At 50.6% G+C, this 17047-nt stretch overlaps 1 protein-coding gene across 5 annotated transcripts in view; it reads left to right on the top strand.

Moving 5' to 3' along the window:
- The window catches only part of RIMBP2 (RIMS binding protein 2), a 125403-nt gene that overhangs the window by 60734 nt on the left and 47622 nt on the right, over nt 1-17047 (top strand). For 3 of the 5 annotated variants that reach the window (XM_069557608.1, XM_069557610.1, XM_069557607.1), the window contains 4 exons: nt 3605-3809; nt 8518-8663; nt 10433-10509; nt 15525-15634. In XM_069557608.1, the coding sequence (XP_069413709.1) occupies nt 3605-3809; nt 8518-8663; nt 10433-10509; nt 15525-15634 (538 nt within the window). Of the gene's footprint in view, nt 1-3350; nt 3810-8517; nt 8664-10432; nt 10510-15524; nt 15635-17047 lie in introns of those variants that run through there. The other 2 variants (XM_069557609.1, XM_069557606.1) reach the window with 2 other exon arrangements.

Raw genomic sequence — 17047 nt, forward strand, 5'->3', positions numbered from 1 at the left:
GTTTAGCTTCTCTGTGCATTGCTGCTGAATCACATCTTGGAGACAGAGTTTTGGGTGAAGTCAAAAATGATAGCTTTATTGCTTTGCCAGGCAAAGGGGGATACAGTGGGCTCACACCTCGAAATACCACGTGTCCCCCACTCGTAGAGAGTAGTGAGAAGTTTTATAGTAATAGTTCAAAGAGGGCATGATGAGCTCATGGACATTCTTCTGGTGGGTTGGTGGTGAGATAAGGGGGAGTCAGCATCATCAACCTCAGGTCCAACTGGTCTGGGGGCTGCTTGGGGGCAGCCTACCATTATCCATCATTAATCCTTAGCTTCTTCTACCTGGAGGGAGTTCAGTATCTGCAAAATAGCTCAAAGATATTGTTTATGTCCATTGACGGGGAACCAGGACCCTGCCCCAAGGCTGCACTATTGTTTTTCTTGGCTGTTTCTCCCTGGTCTTTCAGCCCCTCCCTTCCCTAATTAAAAACTGAGATCTGCCTCTTGAGACTCACTGATGGTCATGGAGGCTGAATGAAGATTATTTCCTATAATCAAAGAAACGGGGGACACAGAAAGGCTTTGTGTCCAGGAGCCCCACAGGGCCCTACTCGGTATCAGTTCCTGCCCTGGGCTGTTTCCAGGTGCCTTGAATGCCTGACCTCCACGTGGGCTTCTGAGACCTTGGCTGCTCTTAGCCCTCTAGGCCCCTAATCTGATGTCTCCACACACCAGCTGTTCATCCAGCACCTTTGAGGTTTTCTCTGTATCTGCCTGCCACCTACACAATTATTTCATATTTTCTTTAAATCTGCACACTTTCTAAAATTCTATTTTGAAATAATGTGAGATTCACAAGAAGTTACAAAAATAGCACAGATGGGTGCTGCATAATTTCACCCAGCTCCCCATGGATAGCATTGTAGGTGACTGGAGCTCACTGTTGAAACCGGGCAATTGATGTGGGCACAGTGTCAGCAGCCAAACTACATACAGTCATTCTTTGTCCTTCCTCTGGTGATAAATTCCATGGGATTTGGTGGTGCATATAGATTCATATACCACCATCTGGAGTACTTTCCACCCCACCAAAGTCACACCTTTATGTTACTTTTTTTTTGTGGGTGCCCTGGGTCTTCGTTGCTGTGTGCAGGCTTTCTCTAGTTGTGGTGAGTGGGGGCTATTCTTCGTTGTCGTGCACAGGCCTCTCATTATGGTGATTTCTTTTATTGTGGATCATGGACTCTAGAGCACAGGCTCAATAATTGTGGCTCACAGGCTTAGTTGCTCCATGGCATGTGGAATCCTCCTGGACCAGGGATCGACCCCGTGTCTTCTGTATTAGCCAGCAGATTCTTATCCACTGGACCACCAGGGAAATGTTACTTCTTAAAAGTCAGACCCTTCCCCCAACTCCAGACCCTGACAACCACTGATCAGTTCTCCATCACTTTAATTTTATTATTTCACAAAAGTTGCATCAAAGAATAATCTGTTTTTTGAGTTAGGTTAGTTTTACATACACACAGAGGATATACACATGAAGGATCTGATGGCCAGTTGCATTTTTCTCATGCACATTAAAATGAGAATGTGGCTATTTAAATAGTGCTGTATCCTTCCACAGTCACTTGACACCCCTACCCCCACCCCTCCACACACACACATGCACTACCATGGCAGCTGGTGGCACACCTGGATAAACAGGTGATCTCAGGGCTCTTCCAGTGCCCTTCTAACCTGAGGCTGTTGGCAGCTGCTTTTCCCCACCTGAGGACCTTGGAGCAAAAGTCTGTTCTTCAGGACTGAGCCCAGAAAACCACAGCGTTTGGCCTTGAGGCATCGGCAGTTGCCATCCTGGGGTCAGAGCTGCTCCCTGGCAGGTCCTGCATCTTCGCGATGGGCGACCCAGGCAGGAGGCAGATCGCTCCCTGTCCACACCTGTGCCCGGAGGAGCCCAGTGTCTCCTCTGTGTCTTCCTCAGTGGAGACAGCCATCACGCCCAAGCTCATTCAGCCTTTTAAAAGAATCTTGCCAATTATTTTAATGTATCAAAGAAATTAACTATAGGTTTGGGATTTGTTAGGTCTATTTTTAGAATTCCATGATCTCAGACATAAATAGCACTTCACTCTGGCCTAAGGAGCTGAACGCTTAATACCAGTGGGAGGGGGAGAGGGAGGAGGGAGGAGGGAGAAGGGGGAGGAAGACAGCATCGGTCTACCACTGTCCATATCCCTGTCTGCTCACCTACATGAATCCAGACATCTCTCAAGCCCCAACTTGGTACCAAGCTCTAGTTTGAGTGCTGAGTGAGAAAGAAGGAGACAGAAATTCCTGCCCTCACGGAGCCGACATTTTAGTGGAAGAAGTCAGACGATGCACACAGTTAATAATACAGCAGATGACGCTGTCCACTTATCACAAAGGAAGGGAGACGAGGCAGGACCACCACACAGATGGAACAAGCCACTGCCACGAGGAGCATGATGCCTGCAAATCAGGGAGCCCTCTCTCTTCATCGCTTCAGCAAAAAGCACCTAGGATGTGCCAGTATTATGCAAAGCATTGAAGATGTGTCAGGAGACCAGAAAGCACAAGCTTGGCGCTTAAATGATCTAAGAGAGAGACGAGAAATAATCAAGGAGCTACTAGAATGGGGGGGGGGGGTGGCACGAAGGGAACAGCAGGGGAGGAGGCAAAGTGGACCCTCCACGTGCCTCTTCTCAGGTGGATGTCCAGCTGTGGACTGGTGCAGGGAATTCTTGTTGCAGGAAACAGAGTTTTGCTTTTGCACCAAGGGAGGACGTGTAGGGACTATGGATCTCGGTTCCCCAGGAAGGGGAGTATGGCGGGATCACGCCCACCCAACTGAGAACCAGAAGCAGGCAAAGATGGGCGTGTATGGGGGTGCTGCCCATGGTACCCTCCCTGCCATGTGTACCCAGGGACACTCCCGCCTCCCTAAATATCCCCAGTGTCTGCAGACGGCAGTGATGTTGCTAACCCAAGCAAGCAGGTAGCAGTTCCGTTTAATGCTAAAGCAGGGTGCCCTGGGGTTCTGCAGTTTAGGGGCAGAGGCCTCCACCAGAAAACTGCATCCGTGGAGTTAGCAACTGAGCCGTCCCCAAAGCTGGGCTCTCACCACCTCCTGCTCCAAATTTCAAGCAGCTACAGTGAGGCGTGCCAACCACAAAGTGCCTGGGCTGCACACAGAGCCGAGAACAATCCGCGGTTGGCTGAGATCTGAGTGTTTGCAGGGTTTCTTGGCACCTGTGCTTTCCCACGTTTGCCCTACGAGAGAACCTGGCTGACGGCCAAGCTTCCAACTGACAGGAAGCTTGATTTGCTCAGCCACCATTCTCACGTGGAGGCAGGAGGCAGCCCCACCACCACCACCACACACATGCACACACGTGTGCAAACACACTCAGGCCATACACTTTCATATGCACACACACACACACACTGTCATCCACACATGCACACACAACACTCAGTCTTGTGCACACACGTGCAATGCACAGACATGCACAGACACACACTTGTGTGCGGACACACGGGGCCCCAGAAGCCCAGGCCACCTGCTAACCACGAGTCTGGGTCTCCGTGCGCAGTGCAAGGTGCGGGAGCTGGAGGAGAAATGCCGGACACAGAGTGAGCAGTTCAGCCTGCTGTCCCGGGATCTGGAACAGTTTCGCCAGCACGCTGGCAAGATCGACCTGCTGGGTGGCAGCACCTTGGCCTCCCTGGACGTCCCCTCGTCCCCCAGCAAGTCTTTCCCAAGGTTCATGAACGGACTGGCTCCCTCCATCGGAAAAGGTAAGTGCCTCCCTCACTTCCTCCCTCCCGCCTCGGCCATGGTGGAGAAGAAGGTGCAGCCAGCAAGCTGGGAACAGCTGGGCACAGCCAGGGGTGTGTGACAGAGCCTCTCACAGCACCGAGGGAGTGACCAGCATAGCAGGACTTGGGATGGTACGGGGGCAGCTGGCGTTTCCCACGCATACTCGATGCACCACCCTTGATGCGTGTGAATAGGTGTAAGCTCCCTCCCACCTGCTCTGAGCCCTGTTCTGCACATGACGCTGGCCAAGGTGCCTGGAGGATCAGCCAGCCGAGCAGCGAGCTGCGACCTGGACCGAGGAACCTGGCTCTGGGGTCTGCATTGGGATCTGCCAGGCGGGCTGCTCAACTTCCCTTGTTTCCCTTCTCATCCAGCGACCTCTCGATGACATTGTGATGTACTTGGAACTTTTGTTCCAACAAAGGCAACAGTAGTACCCGCGGTGAATGTTAATGCGTTCCCATCACATTTGTGTTCAGGAAGCAGAGTGGAGAGCAGGGAGACTTCACTCTGCGTGGTTCTGAGGGATCACTTCTAATCACAGAGCCATTTAATGTAACCTCAGGGGAAGTTTCCAGTGTAGACAATGAAGTACCCTGCTTGGTTACGGAACTTTCTCTTCAGTGAAGGTTAAACAGGTCACAGGCCCAGTTTTCTCCTGTAAAGCAGTTGATTTTTTTTTTTAATTTTAGGGGACATGTCTGCCAGAACCCTACTTTAGAATTCCACGAAAGGGAGGGAATTTCCAGATTTCTCCAAATTTTTGTCAGAACATAGGATAAGTTCTTCTGGGTGCTTTTTATTATTAAAATGAGGTGCTGCAGCGTGTATCTTGATGAACAATGTTTCTTGGCTTATCCCTCCTTCCCGCTCCCTTGCCATCCTGTGCATGCATTGGGAGAATGCAAAGAGGCCATGAAACACCAGATAGGGAGAGGGAGGTCCCCCCCCACCCACCACCACCACCCCGAAGCTCTGAGCACAGGGTACTCCCCAGGCCGTGTTCAGGTACGGAGGCTGCGATGCTGCACAGATGGCAGGCCCTATGTGGAGCCCCGCTGGGTATGGAGACCAGACAAGACTCAGGGGCACAGATGAGTGAGTAGGGAGCTGCTCGCTCAGGCAGACACGAGCAGTCAGGTGACGAGAGCAGGTGACCCAGGGCCACTTAGGATGATCAGAGAAGACTGCTTCCTGGAAAAAGAGTTTGAGCCATGAGCCCTGAAGATGAAACAACTTCTCCAGTCCCCACTGGATGGAAAGGTTTGTGGCTCAGGGCTCACATGAGCTCAATCATGCACGATTTTCAGGGTCCCCAGGTCCCCAGCATGGTTGATGAGTCCAGGACTCAGTAAAGAGTTGTCCTCCTGGCTCAGACCTGTTACAGAAACACAGGACGAGCACAGAGTGGGTCCTGAGGGCAAAGAGATGGGGTGTCTGAAGAATCCATGTGCAGACATCCTATGCCCTTCTCCCCCAGGAAGACCACCTGAAGTGCCCACTATGCAACAACAACAAAAAAATGCAGCTATATGCATGCAGGGATGATGTCCAAGGACACTGAGTAGATACAGCATACAGGATCTGTTGGGCACTGGTCATGCGGGCACCTCTGCCCAGCACACGCCAGAATTCCAGACTGCTTGAGCTAGGCAGGCACTCAGCACAAACCAGGATGGGCCCACAGTCTAGTTACAGGGAAATGGCCCTGTCACCTAGGAAGCCTGTCCCACTGGCGTAGGGAAAGGTTTAGAAACTGCGTTCCCTGTCGCAGTGCAGCCTGACTTGTCAGCAGACCCTTCTTAAAGTAGCAGCCCCAGGCTTCCCTCCATGTGAATTCCTTTCTGCACAGCATGAGAACGTGTTAGTCCAGGGCAAGATCCAGGGCGAGCTCATGGGTCACTGGAGGGGGAGCAGTGATTGACCTGAGTCATTTGGCGTCCAGATTGATCTGGAAAAACCAATCTGATTTGTGATGGAGGAAAATGGATGCTGACTAAGAACAAAACAAACAAAACCAAAAGAGGGCTGTATCTCTCTTAAGGGAGTTCTAGATCCTGGTACAAGAGTAGGTTTGCACCAAGGCTTCTGTTTAGCCGTTTGGAAGAGCCATTGTGCTCAATGACCAGCTCCTTAGCCAGGCATACTTGGCAGCATCCTTAGAGCATCCTTGCTATGCTGGCATCAGGGGCCATGGGAGGAATGCCTGCAAGGGGGCTTCCTTGTGCAATCCTGAAGTCCTCCTCAAGGTCGTTCTTTGTTGGCAGATGGCAGGGGCCACTTGGAGAGTGAGGGTAATGAGGAAACTCCCTGCTGGGCTGGCCTGTCCTCCTTATGCAGGAGGGGAGGGTGGGGGATGGAAGGAGTGGGCAGGGCCAGTGCAGAATCAGAGCAGGCCCAGGCCGGTGTGCTGCACGTCCTGTCGGGGTCCTCCTGCCAGAGGCTGGGTCAGCCTGAGGGTGAGGAGGACAGGACCACTTGATTGTGAGCACCTGGTGGGGTCGAGACTCACCTTCTGTGCAGTAGAGTCACCTACAACCAGCAAGGCGGGAACCACACAGGAACAGAATGATCCCTGGACATCTGCTAGGAAGGGGGCGTGTCATCTTGCAGGGCCACCCCTCTATTGCCAGTTTCCTTCCAGTATTGGAGCTGAGTTTTGGTGAAACCCCAGATAAAGTCATTGTTTGGGGCTCAGTGGCCATATTTTCCAAAAAATATGTATCCTGAGGCATGCAGATCATGAAGGAATGTACAACTGAGGGCACGACATGATTTTGTGTCTAATCTCACATTCACTGAAAGAGCAGAAGGGCAGGTAAAACATGCCGCAGGCATCAGATTATTTTTCTCTACAGAACTGGATTTGTTTAAGTTAAATGTAAATAGGAGGCAACTCTAGTCATTTCACCTTTTCTGGTGGTGTCACTCCTTGCTACTCCCAGCAACAGTGTATCAGTCTGGACAGGCTAGGTTCAGCTGCAGTAACAAACATCCTCAAATCTCAGGGGCTTAAAATAGCACAAGTTTCTCTCTCTTTTGATCTTGCTGCATATCCACCTCAAACCAAATCAAGGAATGGGTTCCACACTGTCTTCACTTGGGAATGCTGAGCCTCCTCTGTCTGGAATGTTCCATCTCAGGGGAAAGGAGGCGTAGCAAATTAGACACTGGCTCAAAAGGGCTTCCACCCTGAAGTAGGACCCATCACTTCCACTCACAGGTCATTGACCTGGGTGAGTCCCATGTCAGAGTAACACCCTTCCACTGCAGCCCTGAAGCATCAGGCCGCGTCCTCAGCTGACTTCCTGAGGCTGCAGGATTTGAGAGTTGATTCACTGAGTAAATATGGACTTTGCGCCTGCTGAATGCCGAGCGCTGCTGTGGGCATTACGGATCCTGGGCAGTGACCAGGGCCATCCTGCTGCTCCCTGGGATGTGGCTTCCTCGCAGCACCTGGGGTCTACTTCAGCGTCAATCCTCTGCAGCAGTGATGCTTTGCCACCCTTTTGTTAATCAGACTGGGACTGAGGGGGTGACTTCCATGCAGTCTTTGTGGGAACACTTCTTACAGTGTTTTGTTTCTCCTGGTTTGGGCTCAGTGAGTCATCTTCCTCTGTGAAGCAGTCCCCATGATGGGAGGCCATAGCCAGAGGCTAGACAAAGCCAGGGATCGGTGTCTGCAGCCCACTGGGGAGCGAGAACTCGGGGAAGGGGAAAAAGTTACTTCTGTAATTCATGTCTGATCCTAAAAATACACTGCTGACTTTAATCTGACGGGCTGGGCCAGCACTGGTCGAGGGACTCGATTCTTCCCGGCCCGCCCCACCTCCCCCCAACTGTGCTTGGGATAGGGCCCAGCAACCCCACGAGGACAGGATGGGTAGAGATCTGCTTGGCCCTAGTGAATCTCTTATCAAAAGTGTTTTTCAGCCGTAAACCTGACCATTGGCCACTTTGTGTGTGTCAGGACTGTTCAGGTTGTATTATTAATATTAAGTGACAGGAAAGCTGACAGACACTAGTGTGAGCAAAAAGGAATTTATTTATCATGTAGAGTAGATGAAGATGGCTTAGCTTCAGGTACAGCTGCAATGGTTAGATAGCATCACCAACTCAGTGGAGATGAATTTGAGCAAACTCCCAGAGATAGTGAAGGACAGGGAAGCCTGCTGTGGCACAGTCCATGGGCACAAAGAGCTGGACACAACTGAGCATATGAACACAGGTGGATTCAAGGGCTCCAACCATGCCATCTGGACCTGATTCCTGCTCTCTGTCTTCCAGCTCCTCCTATGAGCAGGCTCCCTTCTCAGATGGGATTTCCTCCTCCTGGGGACGGTGTGGCTGCTATACTACTAAATCTCATTTCCTTTCTGTTTTAAGCTGGGAAAAAGGAGAGCCTCTTTGCTCATGACTCCCACGAAGGTCTCTCTGATGGGACCTTCCCATCTTGCGTGCAACACTCTCTCCACCAAACAATCAGTGTAGCCAGGAATGGACTCTGCCAGATGGATGGCCTAGAGCAGAGGGTGTAGATGAAGAGTGGGAGATGGGTGGGTTCTGAAATGAAACTCAAAGGCTGATGCCAAAGACAGGAAAGACCCACGGGGAAGGCAAATGTCCAGCGTGCTTTGGTTATTTCCTTTGTACCTTCTTTCAAACCATTCCAATGTTCGTGTCCAGGTCAGGAGAGCGCCCTTGGAAGCCGCACTGTGATCGGTGAATATATCCGGCCCCTCCCGCTCCCGGGTGACAAGCCGGAACCGCTGTCCGTCAAGCCTACCTTCCTGTCAAGATCCGGTGGCCCAAGATGCAGATTTGAATCAGACGTGAGTCCTTCCTGGCCTCAGCCAGCTGCCCTGCTACCCACAGTGTGGACTGTGGCTGTGGGTGGCCCTCCCACCCTCTCTCCCTAGTTCCCTCCCTGCCTTCACTCCTGTTAACTCATCTTCATTGACCACCTACTCTATATCAGGGTGTGAGGGCCCAGTGTGCAGACAAGGGAGTCCCTGCTCTCATGGGCAGAATGACCATAAACGAGTCAACATCTAAAAGTCGGCTGACAGTGAATGTCCTGAACCCAACAAGCAGGGATGAGGCAGAGGACAGGGCGGCCCTTCTCAGACCGGCCATGGACCATTTCTGGTCTGTATCTATGAGCAGGAGCCCAAGGGAAGCCCGCTGGGCCAGAGAGGAGCTTGAGGGGTGGAGTGGGAGGCGAGTTGAAACCTCAAGCAAGCTCTCAAATTTTGGCTCAGTCCAGGGTGAAACCACTGCAAGGTCCTGAGACCAGAGTGATGTGGCCTGACTCCTGGGGAGCCCGCTCCAGAGGGGAGGGGTGGGAGTGTGTTGTGGGGAGGGAGCAGGCAGGAGCCCCGGGCCTTTTTCTCCTGGGGTGGGGGCGAGGGGAGGAGGCTACACATGACAAGTCACAGTCACTCCCACCCTCCCCTGGGAGAAAAACCACCCACTCCTCCAGCCTGGGGCCCTATCCTACCCTCCCCACAACCCCAAGATGGTTGTAGCCCCCATGGGCAGAGAGGAGTAGGGCAGGGGGAGGGGGGACCGGGAGAAAGGAGCTCTGTGTTGCCTCCTCCACGCAGGATTCCCAGGAGCACCAGGCACCATCCATGTGCGAGCACTCCCCTCCCTGTATGGAGTCCTCGAGGGCTGAGGACACAGAGCTTGGGCTAACTTTGTCCTCCAAGGAGCCTGGCAGGCTCTGGAGCAGTGACCGTCTTGGGCCTTAAATCACAGTGCTCACCACTCTGTGAGAGAAGATGAGATCTTTTTTTAAGTAGCTCTTTATTTGTTCTTTTTGTTGTTGTTGTTTATATTGATGTGTATTTGATTTACAATATTATAGTGGCAATAGTGGTAAAGACCCCGCCTGCCAATGCAGGAGATGTAAGAGATGAGAGTTCAATCCCTGGGCTGGGACGATCCCCTGGAGGAGGGCATGGCAACCCACTCCAGTATTCTTGCCTGGAGAATCCCATGGACAGAGGGGCCTGGCGGGCTACAGTCCACAGAGCTGCAAAGACTTAGCATGTATATGCCGCACATAGTTGATTTACAATATTATGTTAATTTCAGGTATACCGCATAGCAATTCAGTATTGTTGTAGATTATACTCCGGTATAGATTATTTCAAGATAATGATTCTGATTCCCTGTGCTATACAGTGTATCCTTGTTGTTCATCTATTTTGTATACAGTCGGGCATATCTGTTAATCCCACACCCCTAATTTATCCCTCCCCACTTTTGGTAACCTAAGTTTGTCTGTGAGTCTATCTGTTCCGCATATACCTTCATTTGTGTTATTTCTTAGATTCCACATAGAAGTGACATCAGACAGTATTAGGGGAGATGAGTCCTTTATAAATGTTCTCTGTGTGACCCAGGAGCCTGCCCTGTTTCTGGGTCATGCCCAAAACTGAGAACCCAGGTATGGCAGAATCTCTTGGTGGGCAGCGTCCTCACCACATGAGGCTGAAAACCCTGGGGAGACTGTGGAAGAGATCTCCTGTGTGTTTCCAGCGTGAAATGTGAAGGCTTTGGTGTCAATAACCCACACACCCATTGTCTTTAATAGATGGATAATGATCGGAATTCCAACACCGCCAAGCAGAGGTACTCGGGGAAGGTCCACTTGTGTGTCGCCCGCTACAGGTAAGAGCAATGCTCCTCTCTGCATCCTCTGAGCATCTGTGAGGGTGGGCGGCCTTGGGGCAGGTGGGGTGATGGGTAGGACCTTCCGTGAGCTGATAGGTCCCTTCCCCGGCACTGAGAAGAGGTGGGAGTTCAGCCAGGCTTTGGAGAATGCCAAGAGATTGTCTTTGGGAGAAAAGTTATGACAAACCTAGACAGAGTATTAAAAAGCAGAGACATCACTTTGCCGACAAAGGTCCACATAGTCAAAGCTATGGTTTTTATAGTAGTCATATATGAATATGAGAGTTGGTCCACAAAGAAGGCTGAGCACCGAAGAATTGATACTTTGAATTGTGTTGCTGGAGAAGACTCTTGAGAGTCCTGAAACTGCAAGGAGATCAAACCAGTCAATCCTAAAGGAAATCAACCCTGAATATTCATTGGAAGGGCTGATGCTGAAGCTGAAGCTCCAATATTTTGACCACCTGATGAGAAGAGCCAACTCATTGGAAAAGACCCTGATGCTGTGAAAGACTGAGGGCAAGAGGAGAAGGGGGCGACAGAGGATGAGGTAGTTGGATGGCATCATCAAGTCAATGGACATGAGTCTGAGCAAACTCCAGGAGATAGTGAAGGACAGGGAAACCTGGCGTACTGCAGTCCATGGGGTCACAAAGAGTCGGACGTGACTTAGTGAGTGAACAAAACAAAGAGTTTCTCTGTTCTGATAGAAAGAGTTTGTATAGTGTGTTAGTTTCCCAGGGCTGCCATTCAAAACTATCACCGATTGGATGGCTTAAAACCATAGAAATCCATTCTCTCCCAGTTCTGGAAGCCAGAGGTGGGAAGTTGAGGTGTGGGTGGGACTGTGCTCTCTGAAGCCCCCAGAGGAGGACCATCCTGTCTCTCCCAGATGGCTGTCAGCATCCTTGAGGTTCCTCAACTGAGACGCCCCACTCCACTCTGCCCCATCCGAACATCTTTTTTGGGGATACAATTCATTGCATAACAGGCAGCAAACTGAAACTCAAAAAGTGTTACCCTTGCCCAGAACACCCTGCTCAGCACCTTTCCAGCATCTTCCCTGTCTGTCCAGTGCCTGGGCCGTATCACGCAGCCGTCATGGCCCGGGAGCTGAGCTCTCATTGGAGGACCCGTGTGTCCGTGTCCAGTGAGCCAATCTGGTCACGGATGACTCTCAGATTCCTGGTGGTCACCACTGAAAACTTTGAGATGGGTGAGGGTTAGCCACCTGGCTGCAACTTCCCTACCTGGTTATAATGCAATAAGCCTCCACCCAAAGTCAGCCATGCGTACAGACACGAATGAATCAAATAGTCACAAAAGGCAGATACAGAAGTCAGACTTCCAGTACTTTATGCTCAGTAAAGACCCGGGCTTTAGTCTTCCCTGACGCTCCAGTGACCCTCTACAGGCCAGGCTGGCCAGGGCAGGCAAGGCAGACGCCGCTACCCTCTTAGTTGGCATCAGGCACCAGAGTCCCACCTCAGGGCTGTGCACAGAACTGCTTAGAAATCAGACTTCAGGAGCTGTCACCAATGGTGTGGATGCCTCTGCATGAGATGCTTAGACTTTGTTCAAGCAGAGGTGGTGGGTGTGAGCTATCCATATACCTTCAAAGCCTTTTGCTTCCTCCAGTGAGAATCATCTTGAATAACTGATCTGCTGATCAGTAAATTATTTTCTGCTGATCCACTAATTTTACCAGTGCACACCCACTTCTGACATTCAGATGATGGAAGCCTTTGGAGAAGCCACCTTGGGCTGGAGAGTCCTGGGTGAGGATGCCAGACAGCCCCTGAGGAGGGTCCCCCATCTGAATGCCGACTGCTCCCGTGAGCATCCTTTGCGTGCTCTGTGGGGACATTGCCACAGTGCTGGGGAGAGCTTTGAGGACACCAGTCTGGGGACCTGGGAAGGAGGGCTCACACCTACCCTGTGTCTGACTGGAGGATGGTTCTTCCTGTGTGTGTGTGGAGCCGGGCTGAGCACAGCTGCTCAGCACAACACACCCTCCAGGCCAGTGAGCTGGAGTCATGGCCAGGATGCCGAGCTGGCTTCCGGGTTTGTTTTCCTCGCCAGTTTTGTTTCCCTTCCCAGAGATGAACCTGGTCCCTCAAGGCTGCAGGGGCTGCCTGCCTGCCAGACTCACCTTCCCTTCACTTTCCTGGGGAGACGAGACCTTATTCCAGGGAAGGTGCCCAAGAGCCAAGGCACCCAGAGTCTGGATTCACAGCCAGCGTGAAACCAGGCAAAGAGAAAGCACATGTGGTCAACTCGTGTGCTTCCAACACGAGGTCACCAGCCAGAGCCAAGGTGCTCAGCAAGCTCCATTTCCGTCCTCTGTGTTTTCCTGGTGGTGTATTTACCACCCCACCCCACCCCCAACCAGAGGGACCACCTTGTAAACTGTGCTGTCTTCCTGATGCAGATGCCCCAGGGAAGTTACTGACACAGGAAAACCCTCAGAGCACTGGACGATGTTCCTGGACCTCTGGGTTCTGAGGGAAAGGGTGGCTTGGTATAGTCAAAACTTCACAGGATGAAGATCAGAAGGCCTTCATTCTGGTTCCAGCTGCCTGCCGCCTTAGTCACTTTGGTCATGTCCGACTCTTTTCAACCCTATGGACTGTAGCCCGCCAGGCTACACTGTCCATGGGATTCTCCAGGCAAGAATACTGGAGTGGGTTGCCATGCCCTCCTCCAGGGGATCTTCCCCACCCAGGGATCAAACACATGTCTCTTATGTCTCCTTCACTGACAGGTGGGTTCTTTACCTGCTAGCCCACCTGGGAAGCCCTCTGGTTCCACACCCACCTCTTAATGAGCTTATGACTTTGGATAAGTCATCACAATTGGCCATGAACTTTGGGAATAATAATATTAATATCATCTCTGCACTCCTCACCGGGCATTAATGGGAATCAAATAAAACATGGAGAGGAAAGTGCTGGTAACTCAAGGGGCTGCTGGTGTGTAACCATCATCACATCACCATGATTAGTTACAGCGAAAGACTCCTGCTGACTGAAGAAAAAATGCATGACGTGAAAGCTTTGAGTTACATTTTATTCAGGGCATCACGAGGACTGTGGCTTAAGAGACAGCCCTTGGTAGCTCTGAGAAACTACTCTGAAGAGTTAGGGGCGGAACCAGGACTTACATGAATTTTTTTGGCTGGGAAATTCATGTAGTCAAGCATTAAAATAGTACTGAAGTGAAAGTGAAGTAGCTCAGTCGTGTCTGACTCTGTGACCCCATGGACTGTAGCCCACCAGGCTTCTCCGTCCATGGGATTTTCCAGGCAAGAGTACCAGACTGGGTTGCCATTTCCTTCTCTGGGGATCTTCCCGACCCCGGGTCTCCCGCATTGCAGGCAGACGCTTTACCCTCTGAGCCACCAGGGAGGCCCTACTGATCACAAAGAACACATTTCTCAAGTTAATGAGTTTAGTGCTTTTGTATGTCTGGGAGGATGCCAGAACCTGGAGTCGCTGAAAGTCTTTCTTAAGATGCCCATCTTACCGAAACCACAGAAGCCTTATTCCATTTGCTCCATCCCGAATCCTTCAAGGGCACACTGTCCTAGGGGCTACAGCCCCTGTGTGATAGGACAATGAGTGGAACTCTGTTCTTTTGTTTACCCAGCCATCTGCCATGATCAGTCATGTCACATTTTCTTTTTCTTGACTAGGCCTTTCTTGTTATTTTAATTAATCAATCTTTTAATTAGAAAATTAAAAATTAATGTCACAAGTTCTTTTTGCAAGTTGGAGGTGATTTTTTAAAATGTGAATTCCAATATCTTGAGGACCTGAAAAGGTGGGCATTTTTATAGTCCTGGTAGAGAGGGGAAGATAAAATGTACATCATTTTCAGTATATTTTGCTGAACATACCCAAGACCTTTAAAATGTGCATGACTTTGGCCAAATAAGTATGCTTCCTGGGGACTCATCTTTAGGAAGAAAGTGGGCAAGTGAGCAAAGATATGTTGATAAGGACATTGGATGTAGCACTGATTATATCAGCCAAACGTTTGAAGAAATATCCATGCCCAACATGGGATCAATTAAAGAATGTTAGTCCACCCAGTGGAATATTATATAACCATTAAAATGGCCATGATAGAGTCTTTCACGAGGGAAAAGATAATCATGTCGTATTGCAAAGCCTAAAAGGTACACAGATAACTGAACAGTATATGTCATACAATTCTACCTTCCCTCAATAAATGTATTGAAACATCATAGAGTTAATTGCTTTTTATTTTATTTGCCTGCGCCAGTGTTAGTTTCAGCAAGTAGGACCTGGTTTCCCGACCAGGGATTGAACTCAGGCCCCCTGCACTGGGAGCCTGGAGTCTTAGCCACTGGACCACCAGGGAAGTCCTTAGTAGCTTTTACATTTGCTTACCAACTTAGAAGCTTATTAAAACATATGATTTGGAATCGTTTAAACCTCTTCTGGGCTTCCCAGGTGGCGCTAGTGGTAAAGAATTCATCTGCCAATGCAGGAGACCCAAGGGCCATGGGTTTGATCCCTGAATTGGGACGATCCCCTGGAGGCGGAAAATGGCAACTCACTCCAGTATTCTTGTTGGGAAAATTCCATGGACAGAAGAGCCTGGTGGGCTGCAGTTCAGGGAGTCACAATATAATTTGGAATTATATGATTCCACACTGAGCACATGTGTACACACACAAATGACATCTGATACGAAGGACCCTGAGTATACAGCTTGGTTGCAGAATTACCATTTAGCTTTAAATCTGTGTGAGCTGAGACATTAGTGGTCTGAGTTTTCAGAGCACGGACAACTCACAGGTACCAAACCATTGTATGGGTCTAAAATATACAGGCAAAAGAAAAAAAAAAAAAAGAAAGAAAAAGAAAATATCCAGGTGACAGCAGACAGGAGGAGCAGACAGGAGGTCTCCGAGCTCTGGAAGGGATGGGCTGGTGTCAGTCTCCACCCAGAGCCTCACCTAGTGGGTTTTTCTCTCCCTCTAGTTATAACCCCTTCGATGGGCCCAATGAGAACCCAGAGGCTGAGCTGCCCCTCACAGCAGGGAAGTATCTCTACGTCTATGGAGACATGGATGAGGACGGCTTCTATGAAGGTCAGTGAGAGCCTGGTGGGCAGTGGATACATGCAAGCCAGGTCAGGGCCGGGCCCCCATCACCTCTGGCCACCCCAGTCTCCTCTCTGACCCTCCTGCCCTCCAGAATCACGAAGTGTCTGTTCTCCTTTTGGCTGACTGAGTGGGGTTTCCTATTTTTAACCCCAAGCAACCCTCTGACATGTAGTGGACATCATCTCACGTCCACGGAGCTTCCCAGGAGCTGCTGCAGACATGTGGGGCTGACAGACAAGTGTCTCTCCACACTGTCCCCGTCTTAATGCACAGCACCTTCTCCACAGCAGGGCCAAGCCTCCTTTCAGGTGACCTCACCTGGTTAACAGCGCTCCCATTGACCTTCAAGCTCTATTGTTAACCTTGGGCGGTCTGGCCTCATATCCTGCCTGACCACTTCCTTTATGGGCACTTGCCTCGGTGTAAAATCAGGAATCTCAAACTCTTCCACCCAAAACTCATACTCTTGGTCACTTTCGTAGCTAGAGGATGAGCATGTAACATCCCCAGCCGCTTCATAAGTCCAGATTTCTCGGTTCCCTAAACTTCTCTGTTGCCCTAATAGAAGAGTCTTGGTTTCCTCTGAGCAGGAAAAAACTATTTCTTACTAAACAAGCCGATTTCTCTTTCACGAGCTCATGAAGTTTTCTTGGAGTTTTTGGCCACACTTTCGGCTCTTGGTGTTGATGTCTTGGCCTGAGGTCTGGTAGCCTGAGGTCAGCAGCCCAGCCTTAGCTGGTTTTCTGTCTGGGAAGATGCTAGAATCTGAGATCCTTGAAATTCCCGCTTTCCGTTTGCTACCAGGGGAACAGAGGCATGGCTGTGACTGCACCACTCAAGGAATTTCACCAGGACTAGTGGCAAAACAGTTTGAGCTCTTAACATAAGTTCATGTTGCCATCACTGAGGTGCACGCTGAGGGAGAACTCTGTGCCCAGGGTGGCCCGTGTGCCCAGGGTGGCTGCCAGAAAACCCTCGCTGGAATACTCTAGAATATTTGCACCAGCACTGTGCCCATGTAGACTTTCCGGAGGTTGGGTTAAAGGCAGGCAGCAAGGCTCAGTTCTCTGTCCACGTGACAGGGGAGAAGTATCGCCCCTCACTGTACAGATAGAGGGTCACAGTTCCCAACTTGAGGGGTGGCTGTGAGGATAAATAAGGAAGAAGGTGTGGGGTCTGAAGTGGGGGCCTGGTACATAGGACTTGCCGTCACTCCCATCCCCCGCCTGCTTCTTCCCTTGTGTCGAATGAGGCTGTGTTTTCAGAGCATCCTCAAGGCGAAGATTGACATCTCAAGGCCCACCCACCCCGCCCCCCAGCTGAGGACAGGAGCAGATTCAGACTCTCATTGATTCTGGGAGAATCAGGACCAGTTCAGTGGTCAGCCTCCTTCTCCTG

This window comes from Ovis canadensis, chromosome 17 (assembly GCF_042477335.2).
Source record: "Ovis canadensis isolate MfBH-ARS-UI-01 breed Bighorn chromosome 17, ARS-UI_OviCan_v2, whole genome shotgun sequence".
Taxonomy (NCBI): Eukaryota; Metazoa; Chordata; class Mammalia; order Artiodactyla; family Bovidae; genus Ovis; species Ovis canadensis.